Source organism: Bombus impatiens, unplaced genomic scaffold, assembly GCF_000188095.3.
Source record: "Bombus impatiens unplaced genomic scaffold, BIMP_2.2 scf_0075, whole genome shotgun sequence".
Taxonomy (NCBI): Eukaryota; Metazoa; Arthropoda; class Insecta; order Hymenoptera; family Apidae; genus Bombus; species Bombus impatiens.
The window spans coordinates 94,431-119,984 of record NT_176494.1 but is presented as its reverse complement, the minus strand read 5'-3'; the positions used below and the strand labels follow the sequence as shown (position 1 = coordinate 119,984).

Genomic DNA, 25,554 nt, shown 5'->3' with positions numbered 1-25,554 from the left:
TAAAGAAATTAAGAAATTAAATTACAGAATTTTTACCGAAAAATTGTTGATATTCGAACTGTTATAACTTGGTGAGAAAAAATCATATAGTAATTCATTTGACATGATTTTACTACGAAGCCCCTATTTTCACTCGATAAGATGAATCATCTCGAAGATGTTTTTACGCTAACAAGCAGTATGAAAATGTAAAGATGGTTTCCTTCCCCGAAGATTTTATAGAACTAAACGCCTCTACAAAATTTAAAAAATTTCTTCATGACTTACATCACCATGAAGAATGAAGATTGAAACCTCTCTTTTACAACGACTCCTTAAAAGTTTATATACGATTTCATGTTGCCGTTTTATTGCGTTTTAAATGAACAGTGTGATGCCGATATTAAAATAGCGAATAACGAACGTTACTCACACACACACACACGCGCGAAATTACCAAAAAATGTATATATGTATGTATGTACTTCCAAAAAATATTATACTCCAAAAAAATTGATTACAAATTCTACATTGATTAAGCATGTTTTTATTCCTGTCAGCAAAAATAAAAGAAATTTTATTCGAATTGAGTTCCCTTAAATAACTCAAAATTTTCAAAAATTCATATTATTAAACAAATATATCGCAACAATCGATAATTATATCGAAATTATATAAAAAATATCGAAATATAAACAGCAGTTCGATATCATAACAGGTGCATATGTATATGTAGATATATATACATAGGTATGTGTATATACCTCAGCTATTATTACTTCCTGATTAGCCAAACCCAAAGAATACACGGTATATCTTACATAAGGTGTCTTGATTATTAGGGATTGTCTTTGGCTTGGCCAAAATGAAATTTTATCATACATTCTGACATTCTATAAAAATCATCTTAATTTCGTTTCTGTGTCTACATTGCATTCTATCTTTACATTAATAAATAAATACTACCTTACTTTATTCCAGAAAAGCTTATTTTTCACATTAAAGAATATGCTTAATAATCGATTTACTAAGAATTAAATTGAAGAATTAATCAATATATATAAACGATAAAAAAACTAGTGTTACACAGAAAATACAAGTTGTTAAAAATACACGTTTCGCTAGTATTATGATATTTAAAATATGATAATGTGTAAAACAAAAAACAAATTTAAAAATTTTCAGAGAAAATGTTAAAATTAAGAAATGAAATAAGATTTCATACAAGATAATTTGTCTTAAATAGTTGTTTTATTTTCATGCCACTATGCATATATGCATTTACCTTGATACGATGCGTTGCACTGTCTAAAAATTTTTCGGCAGCGATGTCGTTTATTTGCGTAATAATCGTTTTCGTTATCGCTAGAAAATCGTCCTCCGATAAAGTTGGTTAGCCAGTAGCTACAAAATTTCTAATATAGAAAAGCGTTTCACTAATTATTTATGCACACACTGAATCAATTTTTCACCACTGAACTCTATACATTAGTATAAACTGTCGATAAATAGATAATGCCGGCACAGTGTGTTCTCTTTTTCTCCCAAGATCGAAACTGTTAAGTACTGGAATCGAGTCGTCAAGCCGTTTTCAAAAACCGATTGTAAAATCAAACTTGACGTATTCTCTTGCTTGTCTCATCGATTAGAAACGAAAGTACTGCAGATTTCGATTTACGATAAGTACTTTGTACTGCTTGCATTGAGGTTAGGTTTTGCATTAAGTACAAGAATCATGTGAGCCATTAAATGACGTCGATAACAAACCCTATAATTTGCTAACCCACGTCAGCCGTACTTTTTTATCGTTTAATTGCACACACTTCCTTCCGGTTTCTTGCAATTTGGAACACGTATCGATATGAACAATTAATATGTTCAGCAATTAATACGATCCGAAAATTTAATGACTTGAACGATATTACAGCAGCTTAGAGTCAGACTATTTTATTCCTTTTTCTTAAATTTTGTTTAATTGATCAGAGAAGTTATGTGACGTTTGCAGAAAAACATTTTGGATCATTCCCATCATCTATCAATACGACTAACGCAGAACGATGGTCACCACGCTGTCTTACCAAAGAAATCCACAAACTTCTTTCTCTGAGACACTTGGATCGTATCGACCGGCTTATTTTGCGGGAATTTTCGTTGCACCAAGAAGGGCACACAAATACATATGTTGAATTTGATCAGTTGCAATGGCGAGGTTCCGTCTCGTTGTTTCTTCGCCACAGTGAATCACGCTTACTACCCTTTCTCTCAAACAGAATGTGTACACTCGTGTAGTATCCGTAAAGAAAATTTTGATGTAATTGATGCAATAAGTATCTGCTTCTTTTTCAACTTGTCATTCAACAATTCGATGGTACATCGAATGACACTTAACCTAAGCGCGTCATAAAAATGCGAAGCGCACCACCGCCAAGTCGTGTCGTGTCGTGTTGTGTGCACGATATTCGTCAGTTCTAACCTTGAAAATACAGGTTTCAACTTGTCGAACTAAAACTTTAACGATAAGTACGCGGTAACTAACGAACGTCGTCAATTCTCGATATTGTTTTCACCGTAGAAAATAACTCGTCACCAAAAACTTTTCGCCAACAACTACTCCATTTTTGTGAATACAAGTTGTCGATCATACTCTTTACACCGGACGGATGAATAAACCACGAAATAAAGATATTTTAATCGGATAGCCGAGGCTATGGTGCCGCGTTGTAGGCCATAAAGCGGCCGGCACGCAAAAAACCGGTGGCAGTCTCAAGAACCGTACACCCCCGATTACACATCCTTCCTGGAGCCCTGGCAAGAGCCAACTGCTCGGCGCACTTGTATGCCAACATTCAAGGCGGTCTCACACAACTCACAAGTGACCAGCTGATCGAACAAACTACCTGGACGTTTATTACGTACACCAGTTTGATTACCTCCTACTCTGTATAAACATACTTATTTAAATTAAATGTAACTTGTCTTGAATTTTAAATGCATATACTACCAAGAAAAACGATCTATGCGATCAAAGAAATTAAACGGAAAAAGAGCAAACCAGAGAAGAGGAACAGCGATCGTATGTCCCCCTCCTGTCTTTAATATAATCACTACTTCACATGAGTTACCAAATTTTCAATGGAGTTGAAAGAGGGCACCACTGACTGCAATCGTGTAGGCACACTCCAAACTCTGCCATCAGATGGCTACCGGCACATCGACATGCGATACTTTCTCGCTAGTACTTTCAATCCTATCAGCTCCTATTATGTTCTTACGAAATAACTTATCAGTTTTTCCATCACGGTGACTGCTTAAATTACGACCCTGCAAGGTAAATTTTATTAACAAGTTTACTAATGATCATATAAACAGGTCTGGACACTAGTTAGAGAAAATCGACCGAAAATTGAGTCGTATCTAGTTGTGACAAATCAACATGGACAGTAGGCAAAGATCGCGTTCTTGAGAGACAGACAGAGGTGAACATAGTGTCTCTGTCTCTGACTGAGACATTCATACTATGTCACGCATGCGCAGAACGAGAACCTTCTTGCTTATCATGTTGATTTTTCACAGCTAGTCACGACTCAATTTTCGGACGGTTTTCCTTAGACTTCGGTGTACGAGTGTCGAGATCTATTTGTATGAGCCACTCCCAAGGAAAACATAATCATGTAGTACTTTAGGGACGCATCGATCATTGATCACTGACTCAATGACTTGTATTGCGAGAAGAAAATAAACCAGTTAACCATTTACATTGGTTCAGCCTTACTTGATGAAAATAAAATTGCGCTTCCGCAATCACATCCAATCACCAATGCGGTCCTAAATACTATGTCCCCTCCTCCCTAGAAACGGCCACATCTTTCGTCAATTATTGCACGGTCCCTATAGTCTCTACCGTTCCTACATTCTCATGTCCATAACAGTCAGAACTTTTGAACCAGCGAATTCCGTAACTTAAAATTTATATTTTGAAATTTTATAGGTCGAGAACTACAAGACTGCAAATAAAATATATAATTTTTGGTACCTTAAAATAAAGTTCAACCAATTCAAAGGAATAGAAAACAATTTTTTATTTTGTGATTGAAAAATGTTTAATCGTCATTAACGTATCTTTGTAGGTTATATTTTATTCATAAGTAATATACTCTTTAATTGATTAATTGTGTGTAATGTCAAAGGAATTTAACATAATATATATATGCTAAGTTATACACATATATAATTTTTACACAATAAATATGCTTTATGGGATCATCTTTACTAGAATAATTTTCGGACATATCAATCCACGCCTGTCATAAATAATGAGTAGAGAACGTTTAAATTTATTATAAAAATATTATTTTTTATTTAAATAAAATATAACATTTCTTATATTTTGGACCTAGTTGTGCACCATGCGGCTAAGTGCTGGGTTTAATTGACATTAACATGTACAAGAACCTAGAAAATTAGAGATCTCTGCCTTGTTTGGTTGCATACTAGCATAGACAAGAACGTATTGGGTTCCATTCCAAATTCCATTGAGTTATACAAGAAACATTTAATTGTATGGTTCTACGGAAAAGTTCATATCTACTATCCTATCCGAGATAGACAAGTATAAGAATGATAAAATCGTGCAATAATGAAACTAATTGTAAATTGAGAAAGAGAAATTAATTGTTTACTATATTTTTGAACGATGACACACATAAAGCCGAGTTAGAAATAGTACAAACTGTTAGAATATAATAATTTACTAACAAAAAAATAAAAGAAATAAATAAATTTCTGTCGTTGAGAAAATCTAAACTGATCTTCGCCCTTCCTTTTCACTCTTGATACATGCATGCCCTCTTTTTTTTTATGTCTTCTCGAGCGCGGATCTTCTTTAGCTTTAACGGAAAGTTCTCCTTCAGAATAGTTGAAGGGGAATTGATTCTTCAGAAACTGTAGAATTCGGAACACGATTGTTTTGTAGGCTGACTTCACAGTGATTGATTGCCTTATCTTATGAATAAAAGAGTCAATGGGGAACAGCATTCTTGCCTTCTGCAACGAAGCGTCCTCTTCTCAGGCGAAGATGTCGGGATTCATCCTCTTCTTCTTGATTCGTCCTCTTCTTTTCGGACGAATGTATACTATTTTGCATTTAATAGAAATAAAACTGGAACATTGTATTTTTTCCAAAAGTATTCACTAATATTTACCTCTAGAATAATAGAGCAATGAAGCTGGTGTGAAATCATAAAAATTTACGTTTTACAAAATGTTATTTTTAACACCAAAAAAATTTGTTACCTCTACACTAATAAACCACGTCCACTTGCTGTTGTTGGTAGTGGTAGTGGTGATGTTGATACCCTTCTTCGTCTTGCCCTTCTTCTTTTTTCATTAGCTGTATTTCGACTACAAGCTGTCTTTCTTGTACATCTTCTGTTTCTTCTTTATTTTTTAAAGAAATATTTTGATGGTTCGGGCACGACATTCTTCTTCAACCTTTTCCTTCTATTCGTATTTTTTGTAGGATTTACTTTGAACATTTCGGATAAAAAATGATCCGCACAGCACCCATATTCCTTAAAGTGAAGCGACATAATATTTTAAAATGGGATTGCCTGTTAAAAAAGTAGTACATATGGATAGTAATAGGAAGTAATATAGATAAAAAGAGTAAGAAGGGTACAAAAGACGAAAATAGAATGACAGTCGTGACTGAAAGCTGAGATGAATTTAGAAGTTAGCAATTATTATACATACAGGGTTATCCACTTAATTCAGAACCCACGCTCGCGAGAACATTGAAAATGACAACATTGTACATGTGTACATACTATTCCAATCAAATATTGCGAGTCATCTATGAGCTATCGAATACTGATTAAATCTGTCATTTAAAGATACGTTGGGCTTCTTATCATCCTATCATAAACAAATTCCGTCGTTTGCCAACTAGTTCGAACGAACTCAGGCACTGAGTTAAATTAATATACTTTTTATGTTATTATCATATTATTTGTTAAATGTTATCAACATTACGTCAGAAAACTGTAAATTCTTACATACATACGTGGAATAGCGTATTCGTAATGGACACGTGGTCATTCACTCTTAACATCTGTCGCTTCAATTACTATATGTGTTGTACATATGTATGTACATATAATAACAATTAAAACGAAAGAGAAATTCGATTTTTCGTAAGATACTCTTAGCAATTTCTCGTAAGGTACTTTTTATTGTTTTTAATATTTTAATTCAGTGTTTATTTAGTACATGCTTGATTTTTCCATGCAAGATGTTTACATTATAAATTGATAATAATTTGTTATGAACTAGTACAGTTAAAAAATATAAGATGTGCGGAATTTGGGCTCTCTTTGGATTAGATGTACCATGTTTAACCAATATTTCTGAAAACTTTGAGAGGATAGCACATCGTGGTCCAGAAGCATTTAAACTTGAATTTGATCATGCAGTTAAGGTATAATTTCCTTAAAATTTTTTAAAGTACTTTTCAAACAATTATACATACATTTATTAACGTAATTATATAATATAAACAAATTTTTGTAATCTTTTCTTGCAGAATGGTTATCTTGGGTTTCATAGATTAGCAATTGTGGACAATCTTCATGGAATGCAACCAATGAAACTTTATCAATATCCACATTTACTTTTACTATGCAATGGTGAAATTTATAATTATCAAAAGGTAACACTGTCATTTTTCGTTATTGTTTATTTAAATATTATTTTATTTTCAGATAATTGTTTCACTTATTACATAATAAATGTAATTTTATAGCTTGGTATGGAACATGGATTTACATATACAACCAGATGTGATGTTGAAGTGATAATACATTTATATGTACATCTTGGTATTGAAAACGTGACAAAAATGCTTGATGGAGTCTTTGCATTCTGTTTAATGGATATTGAAAGTAGAAGGATTCTTATTGGTAGAGATCCCTATGGTGTTAGACCTCTTTTCCGATTAAGCTCTGATGATGGACAACTTGGGATTTGTTCAGAGAGCAAAGTAATAAATTAAATGTACATTCTTTTAGTATGAAATAAACATTTCTGCCATTAAAATGTTTGTTTAGGGGCTTATGGAAATAACTAAACAAATGACATCGAAATGGACATTGGAGCCATTTAAACCAGGAAGTTATGAAGAATATGAAATTTTAAACAATGGTAGAACGAAATTATTAACAAAAGTAAACTATTATCAACCTGGAGACGAGCCTCATTTTGCAGCTTTTGTTCCTTATAATAGTTTGTTGAAACATGTAATATTGTAGTATTTATAAACCTTAAACAAACAAAATAATCTAATAAATTATATTTCAGGTTTGAGTAGTACAGATGTATATGGAAATATAAGAAAGCTACTTTCGGTTGCTGTGAAAAAAAGACTCATGTCTGACAGAGAAGTTGGTTGTTTACTATCAGGTGGTCTAGATTCCAGTTTAATTGCAGCTTTACTTGTAAGACATGCAAAAGAGATGAAATTTCCATATAAAATAAAAAGTTTCGCAATTGGTATGGGAAACAGTCCAGATATTATTGCAGCCAGACAGGTTGAAAGTTACATTTTTATGTAATGATATGTTCCTCAGGTTCATAATTAAATATAATAATATTTATTAGGTTGCAGAACATATAGGAACAGAACATCATGAAGTAATATTTTCCAAAGATGATGTAGTTGATATTTTGGACAAACTCATTTATCAATTAGAGACCTGTGATATTACTACAATTCGAGCATCTATTGGGTAAACTACATTGTACAAACAAAGTATCTTAATTTTATGAATCAATAATTTGTACATGTTCAGAGATATTAATTTTATTTTCAGTATGTATCTTATCTCAAGATACATAAAATATAACACAAAAGCAACTGTAATATTTAGTGGAGAAGGTGCAGACGAATTGGCACAAGGATACATTTATTTCAGAGATGCACCAAATGCAACAGAAGCTCACAATGAGTCTGTTCGATTATTGAAAGATATATATTTATATGATAGCCTGAGAGCAGACAGAACAACTAGTGCATTTAGTTTAGAATTACGAGTTCCATTCTTAGATATCCAATTCACAAATTATTATCTATCATTAGATGCTGCTTCAAGACAGCCTCAAGGTATGGTCTAATAAAATAAAAAAAATTGACGAATTAAATTAAAATTTAAATATATTATTCACTACAGGAGGAATTGAAAAATATTTATTAAGATCTGCATTTGATGATACGAATCTGTTGCCCTCAAATATATTATGGAGACATAAAGAAGCTTTCAGCGATGGTGTAACATCGTTCAAGAAATCGCTTTTCCATATTATAGATGACATAGTAGATGCCCATATTTCACAGGAAGAATTAGAAAAAGCTTATTTAAACTTCCCTCATTGTCCTCCAAAAACTAAAGAAGCTCTTTACTACAGGTCTAATATTTATCTTCGTACTTACTTTATGCTTTACTAGTACTCCAAAAATAAATATTAATTTTTACACTTCAGAAAAGTTTTTGAGAAACATTATGCAGAACAAGCTAAAAATTTTATGCCATACTTTTGGATGCCACGGTGGACAAAGGGAGTTTGTGATCCATCTGCAAGATTTATTGCACATTATAAAGCAGATGTAGAAAATAATCATAAAAAAAATAAAGCAGAGATTAAAAATGCAAGAATCAATTAATATCCTGAATATGCACAAATAATTAATTATTATATAAATTAGCTAAAAAAACTGTGTAAGGAATGTCTGTAAAAGAATATTTTCTGTTACGATAATGTAAACATTTGAATACTAAAATATTTGTGTAAATAAATTACCTTGTCTTTATTAATTTCTCTGTCATTTCTAAAGGCAGTAATGATAAATACTAATAGCGAGAAACGTAAAAATACGAAATAATTTTTTATTATAAGGAAAAAAATTTATTGAATTGAAATTACCCCTGGTGGGACTCGAACCCACAATCCCCGGTTTAGGAGACCGATGCCTTATCCATTAGGCCACAGGGGCTGGTATGAAAAGATTCTTACATCTTTAAATTCCTTTAAAAATATAAAAAGATAATTAAATATTATTAATAAATTAATATAGATATAAATGCTATCCCTAAAATATTTACGTTTTTCTATTGCACACATATATCTATATATACACATATATCATAAAATAATTAGAAATCAATAATGCACCTGTTATACGTTATACTGGTAAATTACAAAATGGTGACACATGGTATCTTGTAGTAACATCGTTGTGTGCTCTTTTTATCTTTAGAATGCACTTTCATCAGATAGTCAGAATTTGAATAAGGCTAGAAAAAAGTGTTCCAACGTAAGTTGGAGCATATGTAATTTTTTTGCTTGCCGTAAATTGCTTTTAATAAAAGTAATGTTAGTAGTAAATATACCGTTGTATATAATACAAGCTATGTAATTTTTTATTCTTTACAGATGATGTCAACAAGATATATTTCTTTTATATCTGGAATAATAATAGCTTCATTAACATGGGCCTCTAGTTTATATCTTTATTCAAGATTATCTCAAAATACTAATACTGCAAATCCAACAATGTTAGTATTAGAGAATTCAAAGTTAGGAAAAGACTCCCAATTTTATCATAAAACTTATAGTAATCAACATCTTAAATTCCACAATAATTTAATTGCTCATCATGACAAACAAAGTATGATAGATAAAGGTACTTATAATTTAAGGAGAAATGCCTTTAAAAATAGTGACAAACTATTACAACAATTACAACCTGTACCAGTAAAACCTGCTGTTACATTAGGACAAGGTATATTCAGAAAACTAATATTTATTTTAAATTCTTGATATAACATTTTTTAATATTATTTATCATTATATCATGTATAATTGTTTTTCAAACCATTAATTTGATTCCATATTGATATAGCATTTATTTATAGGTTTAGATGAACTAGGGATGGTAAAAAATTTTGAAGATCAACGAAAACGAGATGAAGGATATAAAAATTATTCCTTTAATATATTAGTATCAGATAACATTGGGTTGCATAGAGAATTACCAGATACGAGGCATAAATTATGTGAAATACAGAAGTATTCTTCTAAGTTACCAAATGCTAGTATTGTTATATGTTTTTATAATGAACATTATATGACACTTTTAAGATCCTTGCATTCCATTATTGATAGAACTCCTGCAAGTCTTCTACATGAAATTATCTTAGTAAATGATTGGAGTGATAGCAAAGCGTTACATGAAAAGATTGAGACATACATTGCCAACAATTTTAATGGTAAAGTGAAATTTTTTAAAACAGAGAAACGAGAAGGATTGATTAGAGCAAGAATGTTTGGTGCAAGAAAAGCAACTGGAGAAATTTTAATTTTCTTAGACAGTCATATAGAAGTAAACAAAAGATGGATAGAACCCCTCCTCTCACAAATTGCTCATTCAAAAACTATCATTGCCATGCCAGTTATTGATATAATTAATCCAGACACATTTCAATATACTGGTAGTCCTCTGGTAAGAGGAGGTTTTAATTGGGGTTTGCATTTTAAATGGGATAATGTGCCAGTTGGTACATTTGCTCATGATGAAGATTTTATAAAACCTATAAAGTGAGAATATATGTGTACTTATTTAGTTACATGTGTACTAATATACTAGTTTCCTGTAATATATATGTTAGCAATTATTATTCAATAGGTCTCCAACAATGGCTGGAGGTTTATTTGCAATGGACAGAAAATACTTTACAAAATTGGGAGAATATGATGCTGGTATGGATATCTGGGGCGGTGAAAATCTTGAAATATCATTTAGAGTAAGATAATAATTTTTTTAACCATATATTTTTTATTCCAATAATAATTTGTAATGTCTTTTAGATTTGGATGTGTGGTGGAAGTATTGAATTAATACCATGCTCAAGAGTTGGACATGTATTTAGGAGAAGGAGACCATATGGTACATTTGATCAACATGATACTATGTTGAAAAATTCATTACGCGTCGCACATGTTTGGTTAGATGAATATAAAGATTACTTTTTAAAAAATGTTCAAAAAGTCGATTACGGTGATATTTCGGAAAGATTAAATTTAAGGAAGAGATTAAAATGTAAAAATTTTGCATGGTATTTAAATGTAGTATACCCTGAACTAGCATTACCAGATGATAATAAAAATAGATTAAAAGATAAATGGGCAAAAATCGAACAGAAACCGATACAACCCTGGCATTCTAGAAAAAGAAATTACACTGATCAATATCAAATTAGACTTTCTAATTCAGCATTATGCATTCAAAGTGAGAAAGATATTAAAACAAAAGGTTCTAAGCTTATATTAGCACCATGTTTAAGAATTAAATCACAGGTAACTAAATACATTATATCTCTTCAAATTAAGTTTCTTTAAATTTATTTCAATTTTCATAGATGTGGTATGAGACTAGTAAAAACGAATTAGTACTTGGCCAGATGCTTTGCATGGAAGGAGCTGAGAAAGTTCCAAAGCTTGGAAAATGTCATGAGATGGGTGGTAATCAAGAATGGCATCATAAAAATACTGTAAGTATTTATTAGTTCTCTAATATTTACAATTTTAAATTATATTCTATTTACCAAGTAAATATATTTTGCTTAGAATAATACACCTATATATAACATGGCAGCTGGCACATGCTTGGGAATAATGCGTGGATTAAAAAGTACACAAATAGTAATGGATTTGTGCACTAAAAAAGATACAAGCTCTATATCATGGGATTTGGTACACTCTAAAATTCTTTTAAAAGAAATTAGGTGACATCAAATGGAGTAGTGGTAGTTACAGAAATAAAAGATAAAAAATAGATTTTTAGAGAAAAAAGGTAATAAGAGGAAAATTATCATAATTATCATAAATTTTAACAAGCGTTTGTGATATGGAATAGATTATTATGAAAGTTTTAGGATTTTTATATTGTTTTATACGTTGCATTCTATAATGTTATTTTACATTATGAAGATGAAATAATAATTATTATTATTAAAAATGTATAAAAGTAAAAATTGAATTTTTTAAAGAATTTTAAATACAATTTTAACCAATTTTTAATATTATGGAACGGTTACAATAGCTGATATTTTATTAATAGAAATGAATTTCTCTGAAAGTAGAAACATATAAAACATATACATATTTAATCATATGTGTAGATATGTACATATATATATAGGGTGGTTGGTAACTGGTGGTACAAGCGGAAAGGGGGTGATTCTACGCGAAAAAAGAAGTCGAAAATATAGAATAAAAATTTTTTTTTTTTAATTTTTCCATCGAGACAACGATCTACAGTGAGATCCGTTTTAACGAGACGTGATAAGGTGCACACGTACCGAGCGAAAATTCAAAGTCGATTTTCTCGAAAACAAAACCTCAAACGAAAAATTTTTATTCTATATTTTCGACTTCTTTTTTCGCGTAGAATCACCCCCTTTCTGCTTGTACCACCAGTTACCAACTACCCTGTATATCTGTACATACATTGTAACATTCAAGTCAATGTAAGTCAATGCAGTTAAATGCAGATGTCAAGCTCAACGCGTCGTGTGTTATCGGAACCATAAATAATGTGTCATCAAGGTTTAAACTGGAGATCTACTGGCAAGTACGCTAATCAAAGAACATTTGCTCCAGTCTATTTATATGAAGCCGTTTCCATTAGTAAACTAAACTGGCCCAGCCACTTGAAAAATCGATTCTGTACACGTATATGGAACCATTTCTACTTAAGCTAAGTTCAAGTGCCTTGAAGGCCCATTTAACTTGGGCTAGCATGAGATTGCCTCGTGACCTTACAAAAGCTTATCAAGGGGCCTTCTCCTCAATCATTTTATGTGATGATTTTAAAGAGTTTAATCTATTGTTCCGATGAAATTTCGGGAAAGTCACGTACCGAAATCCGTTATCTTCAGGACAAAATGTACGTCGTGCATACATCGTGCATAACAAAACAATATACAAATTTTCTGATGACCCACACACCTTCACTCCTTTATACTCGCATCAGGCAACCTTACAAACCACCTACAAAAATGACATCTAATCAAAAAATTTGTACATCGATCATCCGAAATAGCTATTAACCAATAACATTATTTCTATGGTATGTAGCTGGGAAACTGAAAAATTAACGTGATTCGATTCAAGCAAATAGATAGATCAGATTAGATTCTCTCGAAAGTATAATATTGGCATAAATAATGAATATCATAATGACGAAGAGATTTTCTGTCATAAAATACGGTATATACACTTGGCTGCTAATTGACAAAAACCCAAAATTTATTAATTTTATTTATATTTTTAAACCCTTGCAACAAGTTTTTTGTGCACTACTAATAAATTTTCAACATAAATAGGTTAATAATTTTTTATAAGAAATGCTATGATGAATCGATTAATGTATTAAAAAATGTAAAACGTTTCATTTAAAAAAGTGAAGTTGATCTCCGGCTTCGGTTCCCGGACAATTTTTACGATATAGCCATGAAGAAATGGCATATAGCTTTACAATGATTTCGACATACAACATGTATTTTCAAATTTTCTATTTTCACTTTTACTCGCCTTAATTGCAAATATTATGTCCATTGCTCCCTAACTGTTTGTATCTCAAGCAGCACGATCACGCTGTTTAGATTTTGTGTCGGAAAGGATGACTAACGGTATTTTCTATTTCATTGTTATCTTCTCAATAATTTTTATTGAACAAAACTTGAAATATTTATAAACTAACAGTACGCATATATAATAATATAGATATATTTCATAAAGTAACAAATATGACGAGCACTATTGCGCCGCTTGGTTCTCTTCGCAAATGATTAAGACAAGCGTTATCGCGCTGTTCGGGATTTTTCGACCCTGTTTTTTCAATGACTCCTGGGACTTAAATGGCTGAACAAGGTTAAAAACCATGGTAATTATCGATATCACACCCATTTCATTGATTTCAATAATTTTTAGAAATGTTGTAGAAATCAGTATTTTGAACAACTTTTTGCGATATATACAACTGCTGCTTGGCTTTAATTTACGAGATATTTGCAAGAAATTGTCGGTATCACTACACTACATTCTGTCAATAATTGTGTGTCCCTGACTGTGTCACAAAGCCATGAATTAGCGATAGAAAAACCAAGGGAGTTTAACGAACATCCTGCAGGCTATCGAAACGACAATGTAGAGAGTATTCCAGTGTCAGAAAACAGTAACAGCATGGCAAACTCAGACCTGGGCCCCGGCGACACCCCTTCCATAAGAGCCAAACCCATAGTATATAAACCTTTCTAAAATCAGCTCTCCACATTCTCTGTTATAACTCTGAACCGTCACTCTGTTGGATTCATACAATAAATTTTACTACTATATCTAAAGTTCAATTCTTTACCTTATTTGTGAAACGTTCGAACTGCGACGCGAGGAGATTGTCACGTAAACTTGAGGGTTGGAAGATAAAATAAAATAGCTGAGTCGTAACACAACTATTAATTTTGTTTTAATTAAACTTTATTATGAATTCAGCAATCACAATGGAATACACAGTGAATTAACATAAATCACAATTCACTCCAACCACGTTATGTAAGACTTAGTTACACTGATACGCGACTGTTATAAGGGTAGAGACCGGGAAAGATATGTTGACTATTCTAAGGATACAGAATAAGTGAAATTTTACTGACGATACTGTGTCTGAGGAAAGCTATGGGTGGGTGTGTCTAAGGACACAGGACTATCGGATTTGTTGATTACGATTTTGGTTAGACACCGTCTCCGATTGGATAATAAGACGTTTGGTGGACCAGGAAGGATTTTAGCCGCCCTCGTGAGAAAGTTGCTAACGGAACATACCAGACATGAGGAAAACCAACTTTCCGTGTTAACCCGTAGTAAACAATAAACGTGAAAGGAAATCTGAGACAAGAGATACTCGCTTGGTTCGAAGGACCTTAACTATGAAAATTCCAAGACCCCTGGTGGGTACTTAAGACTATTGAAGATACGCGCCAAGGATGTGCAGACATCTGGGCGCCATCCTGCCCGCGGTGTGTGGCCTGGTCTCTGATGTGAATTGACGTTACAAGATCACCGGTGATCTGTCAATTTCGTGATTTCCCGTGTCTCCGACGTGACAACAGCGTATGCGTCTGTTTGGTTATTGACCGCTGACTGTTTATCTTCTATTTATAAACGAGGGTCGAGGAGCTTGGAAGTTCTGTGCACAATGTGTATTTGTGAGACTATAAGAAATATCTGTTATAACCTAATTAAAAGTGAATAAATATAATCGATGTATTGGATTTGGGTTAATTTTTTCAATCTAAGCCACCAAGAAGCGACTGGAAACGCCTCCGCAAAATAAGAGCAATTGTACTTTTCGTAAAATAATATCAGTATTCATCAGTAATAATAATATTCATCTACTATCTTTATAATTACATAATTTATTAGTTGTCTACACTTTACGATGATCGGATTGAGAAGCCTAACCCAAATCCAAACTTAATACATTGATGATATTCACTTTTCATTGAATTATAAGTTGTAACAGACATGTTTCTTATAGTCTCACCTTTAAGCTCGGTCGACCTTTGTTTATAAACAGAAGCTAAGCGATCGGCGACCGGTAACCAATATACAGGGTTATTCACTTAACTCGGAACACGCGTTCACGAGAACATATGAGAGTGGCAACATTGTAACATGTACGCTTATTATCAGAGTCAAATGTCGCTCGCCATGAGTTGTTGTTAGAAGTATAATTAGGCGAGAACAGAGAGCGGTTTGGTAGTCACCGAAGGATTTTAACGCTAGAACTACCGACATTTGAGACGTAGCTATCTCTACTAAAGCCAGTCGAAATGACTGGTCTTTAAACAATACGTAATAGTAGAATATTTTTATATTTATTGATCTATTATTATCTTACAAAAGGAACTCCATGTTCTGAGATCATAAAAACTATATAATAACATCTTTAACAATAAGTACAATAATGAAGAATATTCAGTACTAAAACCTTTGATAACAAGAATGTTAAAATAAATTTCCATTGGTAAATATAAGAAATATAATATAATATAATAATAAACGTAATAAGCGTAATAGAATAAATAAAGTACAAATATAATTTAAATTATTAGGTACAAAATTTATTATTCTTACAAACAAACTTTCTTCAATACAAACGTAAACTTTCTTCTGTGTGCATTTTTCACAAACATATTTTTTACAAAGATTGCAAATGGTGGTGGTCTTATTATTGTTATAGTACCTTATCTGACACCATTTGCGAGAATAAGGTGAGTTCTTTGACGTACTTCCGATCTCAGATGCTCCATGTTCTATCCGAGATTTTTCATTGTCAGCGGCAAGTTCAGTTTGCGTTTGTCATCCGGTGTTCTATGGGTCTGCCATACTCTTCTTAGTCTACATTTTTCTGCTATTTTTTTTAATATGTAATGGGGATATTCACGTTTGCTGATAGAAATCTTAGTAGGTGTGGAGGAGCGGATAGCGTTTATTATGCTCATGTTTAAGTATTCCGTGGCTGCTTCGATATCTTCATTAGTTTTTAGTGAAGTTAAGGCTGAAGTTGAGTGATTAAAAACTTCTCTAAAGAGCTGCCAGTTGGTGAGTTGGTTATGAATAAAGCCATTAGGTGTATTCTCGATAATTGTTGAACTGGCTGTTGCTATCACGGGGGAAGGATCAGAAAAGAGATCAGCCGAGGAGTTGATTTGGACGTATCTTGGCGAGATATTTTTAGTTATGAAGAATGGACGTATCGTGGCGAGATATTTTTAGTTATGAAGAAGTCAAGAAGGTCAGGTATTTTGTTAGTGTCAGTGGGCCAGTATGTGGGTTCGTATGTGGTGAGGTAGTTGACATTGTTGGTTATGAGATAACCAACCAAAGCTGTTTAAGAGATTTTTGCCTCTTACTGTAATCAGTCTGCTGCCCCATTGGGTATGTTTGGCGTTATAGTCTCCTCCAGCTATGAATCTACTACCCAGGGTGTCCAGGAAGTTATCAAAGTCTTCTTTGGCGATGGAGTGTCTGGAAGGGCAGTATACTGCTGAAGTGGTGATTGTACCATGACAGTCTTCTATTGCTACGTTTGTTGCTTGGAGATAGTCTTTCTGGAACGATGGAAGTTCGTAGTGCTTAATGCTTGATTTGATTATGATTCCGGTGCTGCCGTGGGCCTTTCCGCTGGGATGTTAGGTATGGTAGAATTTATAACCGTTTATTTTCAGATAGTTTTTGTCGGTGAAGTGGGTTTCCGATACGAGCATTACGTCGATTTGCTGCTGTTTTAGGAAGAGTTCTAGTTCAAATTTGTGTTGAGCTAGACCGTTGGCATTCCAAAGAGCTATGCGTTTTGGTTTTATTTTGCGTCGGGGCGTGTTAATTTATCCATGATGAGTGTTAGTAGTGATAGCAAATTATTTATTTGCTCTGGTTGTTTTTCTATTAGCCTTCCAAGTCTAAAGACGTTGTTTGTGTTTGGTGAATTGGGGACACTATTTTGAAGTGGTTCCTGTGGCTATTCGGATTATTTTGGATTCCTTGTACTGCTTGGGCATAGGAGGTTGAAGTAGTGGTGAATTTAGGGGGACTGGGTATTTGATTGGTTAAGGGGATTGAGGTAGTAGTGAATTTAAGAGGACTGGGTGTTTGATTGGTTATCTCTTTTGCCCTGAGTTTAGGGTACTTATTTGTGTACAGGGTTTTGTAGGCTGTGCAGCCGTTGTAGTTAGCAGGATGGTCACCTTGACAGTGTATGCACTTCGCTGGGGTTTCCGGTGATTTAGTGCACTGGTCAGTGGGGTGTGTACCTGCACATTTAACGCAGCGGAAGGTATGGTTGCAGTATTTCTGCGTGTGACCGTACCTTTGGCACCTTTTACATTGCACCCAAATTTCTTACCACGAGTTTCACTCGTTGTTGTAGGACAAGGGGTTAAACCTTTGCACTCGAGGACTTTTTCGGTCGGGCGTAGCAGCTACTCCGGATGATTTAACGTATACGTGACGCGTGTCTTACAGCTGGCGTAAAATGATTTTATATCCAAGTTAACTTACAAAACATTATATTCTAATAATTTGTCTATATTTACATTTTTGAAAATATGATTTTGTGATACTATCTTCTATATTTTTTTGTATGATAATTTATAAAGCATTAACTAAGATGCATTCTTGAATATAATTGATCTCATTCTTCAACAACTCAAAATCAAGTTCATCTTCATTTGAGCTAATTTCACTTCCGAAAATCATTTTTTTAGGGTTTCTAAACTGTAATACTTTTGCTATGATCGTCAAATCCGAACTAACGTTGGAGACGTTGTCAGAACCATAGTTTCGGAGGGATATGGGATTAAATATTTCATCTCCGTTTTAAAGTCTAACATTTTACACTTCCTAACAAAGAACACAAAGAGCTAACGAACCAATTTACAAACCAATATTGCACTCTCATCAATTGAAGATGTCGAAATCTAGCATAAACAGTGACTGTCGCCTCTCGAGTGTAAAGGGTTAAACGTAAAACGAGTCTTAGCAGCTAGGAGGTTACTAGATATTGCACAGCGACAAGTATGATCAAAGAAGTTTCATAAGCTCAGTCAACATAACCGAATTTTATAACAATATCGTATTTGGTTCCATTTTAATCGGAAGCGTTTCACTAATATGTCAATAAAATTTTTATTAACAGAAAATAAAAAATGCAGAAGTTTAAAACTTATAATGAAAATACTAAAGGCGAATTCAAGGCAATCACATTTACAATACGTCCTATAGAAGTAACGTAGGCTTTAGTATAGCAAAAACATTCTCGCGAGGAAAATAAATTTAATGTTAAATCTAAAAAATTATTGTGTATAGAGAATATATTAAAATTACCGCATCATTTCACTGATTTATTATCGTCAGAAAGCAAAGATTTTCTTTCCTCCACTAAAAAAAAAATATAATAAACAATTAATTTCTCTTCCTGAGGCAGCTGAGTTTACTAATTGCGCGGTTTTGTTATTCTAGTATTTATCTGACAGAGATATGGAATGATTATATGGCTCTCGCTAAAAAAACAAAGATTGAACCAAGAATAGGGGACAGGAATATATAAGGGCAGTTTCATTTGGATTAGGGGTTAGTTAGTTAGTTGGACGAATTGCTGATTGAGTTATCGAGAAAGTTACCCGAATCGGTATACAATATTACGTTTGTACTCGTCATCCCGTGGATCATGGATTCGTTATCGAACCCGAATTCGTTGTCACCATCATCTCGACCATCATATCGCCGCTATTACTCATAGCCTCTTGTAGTGTCCACCTTTGTACAGATAAACATTGTACCGATGGTAAAGTAAGTAAAGGTTCATAGAAAGCCCCGAAATGCCAACCTGACTCCGACATATAAATATTGGGCTGTCTGGAAAGTTCATTCCGATTTTTAAGGAAATTTAAAATGCAGCACATTTAAATTTCGATATACGATTAAATTATATAGGTGCCATTTTGTTCCACAACCTTTCTCCATTTTTCACACAACTTGAACATTCCATCCTTCCAGAACTTCTCAAGTATTTCGGCTAAAAAGTTCTCAATATAATTTTTTATGTTGACCAAAGAGTTAAAGCTTTTATCATTAAGGAAATTTTGTAATGACCTAAAAGGTGAAAATCTGAGGGGGCAATGTCTGGTAAATATGGTGAGTGGAGTAGCACATCCCAAACAAGTTCCAACAGCTTTTGTCAAGTAGTCAATGACACACGAGACTGCGTATTGTTTGGATGAAACACAACACTCTTCCGATTCGCTGGTTGCCTGGACGTTTTTGTTCAATTACTGTCTTTAATTCGTCAAATTGCAAGCAATACGAATTTATCGTCTGGTTATTTGGTAGAAGCTCATAATACAAGGTTCCTTTCTAGTTCCATCAGACATAAAGCATGACTTTCTTCGGATGAAGACCGGCTTTTGGGTGGCTAAAGGTGATTCATTCCGCTTTCCCCAATATCTTTTCCGCCCAACGTTATTATAAATAATCCATTTTTCATTCCCCGTCACTACTTGCTTTGAAAATGGTGTTTCCCCGTTGCGTTTATAGAGCGAGCCGCAAATGGAAATACGATCCTTCGGATCTTTTTCCGTTAAATCGTGGGGAACTCGTACATTAAAACGATTTATATAGTCAAGCTTCCCAAAATGCTCGTGGATGGTGGATTTTGATATTTTTAATATTTCTGTTAATTCATGTGTCGTATAGCATGGATTATTCTCGATCAGTGTTTTAATCTAATCTTCAGTGTAGAGGGCATACCCGAGGGTTCTTTATCTTCAAGGTTGGAATCATCAGCTTTAAACCTAGCAAACCATTTCCGCACAATTCTTTCAACTATAGCGCCGTCAGCATAAACAGCGCGTATCTTATTTGCTGCTTGTGTTACATTTTTGCCTTTTCGGTAGAAGAAAAGCATCAAATGCTTATAACGAGCTTTGTTCCCTCCCATATTTAAGAGCGTATAAAATTAACAAAGATTAATGTATCCCAACCAAACTTTTTTCTAAAGATGCCTGAGACATCACCTTTTAGAATATATATACATATCATTTGTTTTCAGTCATTCTTATATATTCAGACCTGTCCTAATGTCACCTACCGAAAATCGACACGAACTTTCTGAACAACTTAATATTTTTTCATTTTCACACAGAGAAAATTTACTATCTGACATAATTAAATGTTCAAAATTATCTATAAAAAATGTCATCAATTTTTTATCAGAAAAACTTCAAGTTGCGACTTGCTTATATCGAACAAATTTTTGAGTGACTTTTTCAAAAGCTTGATATTGCACAAACTAAAAATGAATCAAAAATTTCAATATTCCGAAATCCGGTACGTTAATTTAGGATAATATGTACGCTTGCTCGAATGAAAAATATCGAATGTTTATATTTAAAAAGTTTCATTATGTACCTTTTTCTACGGTGATTTCCCCAATTATCGAACCGATAAGCGAAATCGTGTTATAGAAATATTATGTTATATGGGAGATATCTGTATAACTATAATTTATAATTGAATAATATTTATTCTTCATTTTCAAGTATTCCATATAAAACATTCAAAAATGTATAATATTAAACAATATATATACATAAGTACATATATATATACATATGTATATACCACATTATAATATGGAAGTCAGTATACAAATTTTTATTAAGAGGTTTCATTGCTTAGAGAAATGTCACAAAATTATAAACAATCAGTATAAAACTTTATCGAAATATATGAGTAACAGTGTAATTAAATCAAAAATATTGCAGTACATATAAATACAAATTGAAAGCAATATTTAAGGATTACGTTGAAATTGACCGTACTTATAGGTTATTCTCTGTAAAGCTTATTTCTCTCTCAAAAATGACAACATCGAAAGAATTAAATTTAGCCAGAAAAAGTCTTGTAGCCTCGCTTGGTGAAAATGCAAAAGTGTAAGATATATTTTATTAGTTTAAGAAAAAGGTTATTATATACCCAACGCATTTGGAAAAAAATATTTTACATAATTTTCATTATAAATAGAATATTATATTTTAGAATTTTTTATTATTTTAAATGATTACAATCTTCTTTTTTTTTTGTTTTTTATATAAAATGTTTATAAATATTGAAGTATAATTCTTAAAAATCTTATATTGTTGATAGGTACTTTGAAAAGATGAAACTGTGGTTTCAAATGAAGGTATTTAATATTATTGTGACATTTTAATATTTAAAAACAGTTTATAATATTATTGATAATATCATTCATAAAATGTTATTATTTTAGACAACGAAAGAAGAATTTGATTGTGAAGCAAGAAATATCATGACAGAAGATCAAGTTCATCTTCATAATGAATTTCTTCTTTGTTTATTTAATAAAGTTAGAGGTTTAGCTGCTGCTACACCTACACGGAAATTAGATCGAGATAAAGCTATAAAAGAAAAGAGGCTAAGATTAAAACGCAAATATAGAACTGATAAATCAAATTTTGAGGTATGGAATTACAGTCAATTTATTTGTTTAGACGTAAACTATAATCTCTTTTATATTTTATATTTAGCCCGCAGATATGTATGTTGAAGTATTAAGTCAAACTTCATCACCTGTTGGAGATGAGCCTATTGGAGCAAATCGTTCTAGTGCTCAAGAACTTGTACTCCCAGATAGAACTTTTGTTTTAGCAAGATTAATGCTTGCAGCATGGGAAAATAATATGGATGGAGCAGAAGAAAGTACTGCACATATAGTTATAGCAGCTACACAGATTTTTTTAAAAAATATACTTACAGCAATATTTACAAGAAGAAAAGGGTATGCTGTTAGAGATGGTTCATTTATTTATAATATTGGAGAACCAGTACCTAGTTCATGGAAAAGAAATTCTACTCACATATTAAGATCATCGGACTACACTGCAACAGAAATAATAGATCCTTATGGTCAAGTGCCTATGATAAAACCAAATATTGAAGAAGCAGAGCAAGCTACAGCTTTTGCTTACGCATGTTCTCCACAAACTATTCCACCTTCGTTAAAACCTGTTAATACAGCTGATTTACAACATACACTAAAGGTTAGGGAAGATAATTCATTGAAATTATTTAAATAACGCTTAATATTTTATGGTTTAATAACTGTTTTATTTCAAACAGATGTATAAAAATCTTGTTAGCAACCATACAATTTATGCAACTAATATGGAACGATTATTTACATATGCAACACATCTAACATGGGAAGATCTTGAAGTTAAGAGATTATCATGTCATCAACCTATTATAGATTAATTTATTTAATAGCCTAGATTATTTTTTAAAACAAGTGTTTTAAAACAAAATCGAAATAAGTTACTTATATTATTTATGACATTCTTTTATAAGATACACTTTGCTAATAAAATAAATTGCAAATTAATTTCAAGTTTATAATTATATTCTTTCAATATTTTCTTTCCCTCTTCATAAATTTTTTCTTTGGTATTTATTCCATTACCAATGAACACAATTTTTTATTGTGTCATTAATGATATAGTATACTTGAAATCATTTATATTAAAAAGCATGATGAAATGCTTGACTGTAAGTACATTCATAATGAAAGTTTAACATATAATGTGAATAAAAATCAAATTAATTTGTTTTACAAGATTTTATTATTCTTTATTTTTAATTATATATATTCCCATGAAATTTAACACACATATTTAGTCTTATGATTGATATGAGAAACGTTTCACATTATTCTTATTTACATTCTAATTTGAAATTTTCCGGCTTTGGTAATATATTTCACACCTTTGAATGGTTTATATTTTTCTCCGTACATATCCAATCGATTAACTTTTAAGCCAGAAACTGCCAACTGATTGATTGTAAAGTGAACCTAAAGTAAAATAATTGTTAAACTATATTACATACAATAGTAATACATATATATAATATATACATACATTAATTGCAGGATTAGATTCCATTATACTGGCAGAATTTTGAATAGTAATCTAAAAAATTAATTTTTTAAATTAGTTTTTAATTTATGTATGTTTACTTACACCCTAAAAAATTATTTTATAATCGTATAATTATTTTACAGAGCCTCTTAAGTTCGGTAATTTGGAAACATCTATCCTTCCAATATCCCATAAGAGTATTTTGCTCACAGGATCAAATGAGTATTTTCCTTGATTTGGAGTTAATGTACAATTTAAAACTATTTTTGGCATAGGAATTTCTAATGTAACATTTTCTACCTAAAATATATATGTAGTAAAATTATATCAGTTTTTTATATTTCCACATAAAAATATAAGAAAAATATAATGCACACGGTTCTGCCAATGGTTTGCTTTGGCCCAACAGTTATGTCTAATCTCCCACCTCCTAATTCCTTGAGACTAATATTATGTCTTACATATATTGGGATTGCCACAATACTTTGTGATCCTATGTGATAAGAAAGAAGACGAAAATTACCATCTGGTGGAATAAAGGAAAGTATTCGTTCTGACTGGGAAAAAAAGTATTCTATTAATGATGTGATTAATAAGTTTAAGCTTTTACTTGTTCTTACCTCCCATCTTTTAAATCTAACACAAGGATGAAAACTGACATCATCAAATAATCTGGGATTCATGAAAGAAAGTGTTAAATCTGGCATACCACTTAATTTTATACAACAGTCAATCTACAATTTAAACATATAATTATACAATATATTTATTATATAAATATTTCTATCCATAAATAAATCAGTACTGATAATATTAGACAAAACGCATACATAGCCTTGAATTTCTGCAAACACAGTTGCACCAGTTCTATCTATAATAGCATCAACTTCTTCTACAACATCAAAATATGCTTCATTATTTGTATATTTAACACCAGTACGCCTCCAAGGAACATTAGATAATTGTCCACTTGGTAATGTTGCACTAACACTATAATTTATATATACAGTTAAATATATATATATCAATTTTTATATTTTACCTCAAATATATAGTTAATATACTTACTTAGATTTTCCTGTTACAGTATTTGCGATAGTTCTTAATATATTTGGTGGTTTAATAAGTTCCTTCAAAATATTAGATTCTGTAGCTAATGGAAAACCATTGTCCAACATTTCATCTAATAATTCATAGACAACCACATAGTTTTCTTTTATGATAGTTTCTGTACATTCACTAAAATAGTCTTCAAAAGTATCCACTACTCTGTGTAAAAATTCTATCACAAATAATGGCGGAACTATAAAATAAAAATAATATTTAAAATATATTTTACAATTAAAGCAATTTATTAATCTCATATTATGAATAAATACCTTCTGTCATGCATACCGCAACAAAAAACATATTACAACGATATATACTAATGAGATAATGATGAGGTGTAGCTATTACAGGTGGTGTGTCTTCAGGAGATAAAACTCTTCGCTGTTGATCAAAGAAGTAGTCACATAGTGACCGTGCCACTGCACTTTTCCAATGCTTTTCCATGAAAACATCTCTAAGGGTAAACAATATTTTAAGTTTATGAAACCCAGAATTGAAATTTTTTAATCATACATAAAATTTTTTGAAATATATATAAAATACGATATATATATATATATATGATCATATGCAAGTTTCTAACCAAATACTTGTCAGATACTAAATATATATGTTTACCCACAATTTAATACTTACCCTGACGAGTTGATAATAAAAAGACTATGTATCATTTTTTTTAAAGAAATTGTTCTGAACAGTCCACTGTTCAAGTTGTTTGTCAATTTTATTTTGGTATGTTACATACACTTGACATATGGTTCTGTATTTATAAATTGTACTAACACTGATGCAGGAACCTACATTTATTATCCTGCATTTGCATCAGAGAGGAAAATATAACGAAGATATACCTACAGATGCA

General features: G+C 32.0%; 5 protein-coding genes, 1 long non-coding RNA gene and 1 other non-coding gene across 11 annotated transcripts in view; 3 read left to right on the top strand and 4 right to left on the bottom strand.

The window, feature by feature from the left end:
* Nucleotides 1–2,994, bottom strand: part of LOC100750102 (serine-rich adhesin for platelets) — a 134,543-nt gene extending 131,549 nt beyond the window's left edge. Inside the window, exon 1 of the mRNA XM_003485673.4 lies at nucleotides 1,265–2,994. The gene's annotated coding sequence lies outside the window, so the exon portion shown is untranslated. The remainder of the gene's footprint in view (nucleotides 1–1,264) is intronic.
* A 102-nt stretch (nucleotides 2,995–3,096) lies between these two features.
* LOC100749984 (asparagine synthetase [glutamine-hydrolyzing]) lies at nucleotides 3,097–8,731 on the top strand. The gene is given in 11 exon segments (XM_024372477.2): nucleotides 3,097–3,250; nucleotides 3,253–3,307; nucleotides 6,310–6,454; nucleotides 6,560–6,685; nucleotides 6,779–7,015; nucleotides 7,083–7,257; nucleotides 7,333–7,562; nucleotides 7,633–7,760; nucleotides 7,845–8,134; nucleotides 8,202–8,436; nucleotides 8,512–8,731. Coding segments are annotated over 11 exon segments (1,941 nt in total). The 5' UTR covers nucleotides 3,097–3,111; the 3' UTR covers nucleotides 8,693–8,731.
* LOC105682091 lies at nucleotides 4,633–6,141 on the bottom strand. 2 transcript variants are annotated; one of them, XR_004462980.1, is made up of 3 exons: nucleotides 5,731–6,141; nucleotides 5,272–5,588; nucleotides 4,633–5,182 (listed from the first exon to the last, which is right to left on the bottom strand). It is a non-coding gene; the product is annotated as an uncharacterized LOC105682091 (long non-coding RNA). The 2 variants fall into 2 exon arrangements; XR_001102798.3 differs by having other exon boundaries at nucleotides 5,297–5,588.
* A 218-nt stretch (nucleotides 8,732–8,949) lies between the features above and the next one.
* Nucleotides 8,950–9,022, bottom strand: TRNAR-CCU. The gene has a single exon. It is a non-coding gene; the product is annotated as a tRNA-Arg (tRNA).
* On the top strand, nucleotides 8,971–11,960 carry LOC100749865 (polypeptide N-acetylgalactosaminyltransferase 35A). Of its 3 annotated transcripts, none has more exons than XM_012394153.3 (7): nucleotides 8,971–9,072; nucleotides 9,463–9,811; nucleotides 9,945–10,626; nucleotides 10,715–10,832; nucleotides 10,897–11,385; nucleotides 11,448–11,579; nucleotides 11,656–11,960. In XM_012394153.3, the coding sequence occupies exons 2-7, from the start codon at nucleotides 9,463–9,465 to the stop codon at nucleotides 11,815–11,817; spliced, it is 1,932 nt and encodes a 643-aa protein (XP_012249576.1). In that variant the 5' UTR covers nucleotides 8,971–9,072; the 3' UTR covers nucleotides 11,818–11,960. The 3 variants fall into 3 exon arrangements, with proteins under 3 accessions (XP_012249576.1, XP_003485719.1, XP_012249575.1); XM_003485671.4 differs by lacking the exon at nucleotides 8,971–9,072 and adding an exon at nucleotides 9,199–9,343; XM_012394152.3 differs by lacking the exon at nucleotides 8,971–9,072 and adding an exon at nucleotides 9,379–9,397.
* Nucleotides 11,961–21,269: 9,309 nt separating this feature from the next.
* On the top strand, nucleotides 21,270–23,053 carry LOC100741290 (transcriptional adapter 1). 2 transcript variants are annotated; one of them, XM_003485684.3, is made up of 5 exons: nucleotides 21,270–21,578; nucleotides 21,793–21,829; nucleotides 21,917–22,126; nucleotides 22,194–22,706; nucleotides 22,786–23,053. In XM_003485684.3, exons 1-5 carry the CDS (start codon nucleotides 21,508–21,510, stop codon nucleotides 22,918–22,920), a joined length of 966 nt encoding a protein of 321 aa, XP_003485732.1. In that variant the 5' UTR covers nucleotides 21,270–21,507; the 3' UTR covers nucleotides 22,921–23,053. The 2 variants fall into 2 exon arrangements, with proteins under 2 accessions (XP_003485732.1, XP_012249573.1); XM_012394150.3 differs by lacking the exon at nucleotides 21,793–21,829 and having other exon boundaries at nucleotides 21,305–21,578.
* Nucleotides 23,054–23,266: 213 nt separating this feature from the next.
* LOC100749746 (AP-3 complex subunit mu-1) lies at nucleotides 23,267–25,478 on the bottom strand. Its single transcript, XM_003485670.4, has 9 exons — nucleotides 25,329–25,478; nucleotides 24,962–25,146; nucleotides 24,651–24,885; nucleotides 24,413–24,572; nucleotides 24,203–24,316; nucleotides 23,960–24,139; nucleotides 23,724–23,882; nucleotides 23,583–23,633; nucleotides 23,267–23,515 (listed from the first exon to the last, which is right to left on the bottom strand). Exons 1-9 carry the CDS (start codon nucleotides 25,361–25,363, stop codon nucleotides 23,381–23,383), a joined length of 1,254 nt encoding a protein of 417 aa, XP_003485718.1. The 5' UTR covers nucleotides 25,364–25,478; the 3' UTR covers nucleotides 23,267–23,380.
* Nucleotides 25,479–25,554: the final 76 nt, after the last annotated feature.

Coding starts and splice junctions, on each gene's coding strand:
- LOC100749746 (XM_003485670.4), bottom strand. CDS start 25,363: ATGATACATAGTCTTTTTATTATCAACTCGTCAGG. Junction 24,573..24,650: donor ACTGTAACAGGAAAATCTAA/GTAAGTATATTA, acceptor TATAAATTATAG/TGTTAGTGCAACATTACCAA. Junction 23,516..23,582: donor AATCTAATCCTGCAATTAAT/GTATGTATATAT, acceptor ATTTTACTTTAG/GTTCACTTTACAATCAATCA.
- LOC100749865 (XM_012394153.3), top strand. CDS start 9,463: ATGATGTCAACAAGATATATTTCTTTTATATCTGGAATAATAATAGCT. Junction 10,627..10,714: donor GATTTTATAAAACCTATAAA/GTGAGAATATAT, acceptor ATTATTCAATAG/GTCTCCAACAATGGCTGGAG. Junction 10,833..10,896: donor ATCTTGAAATATCATTTAGA/GTAAGATAATAA, acceptor AATGTCTTTTAG/ATTTGGATGTGTGGTGGAAG.
- LOC100741290 (XM_003485684.3), top strand. CDS start 21,508: ATGACAACATCGAAAGAATTAAATTTAGCCAGAAAAAGTCTTGTAGCC. Junction 22,127..22,193: donor CTGATAAATCAAATTTTGAG/GTATGGAATTAC, acceptor TTTTATATTTAG/CCCGCAGATATGTATGTTGA. Junction 22,707..22,785: donor ATTTACAACATACACTAAAG/GTTAGGGAAGAT, acceptor TATTTCAAACAG/ATGTATAAAAATCTTGTTAG.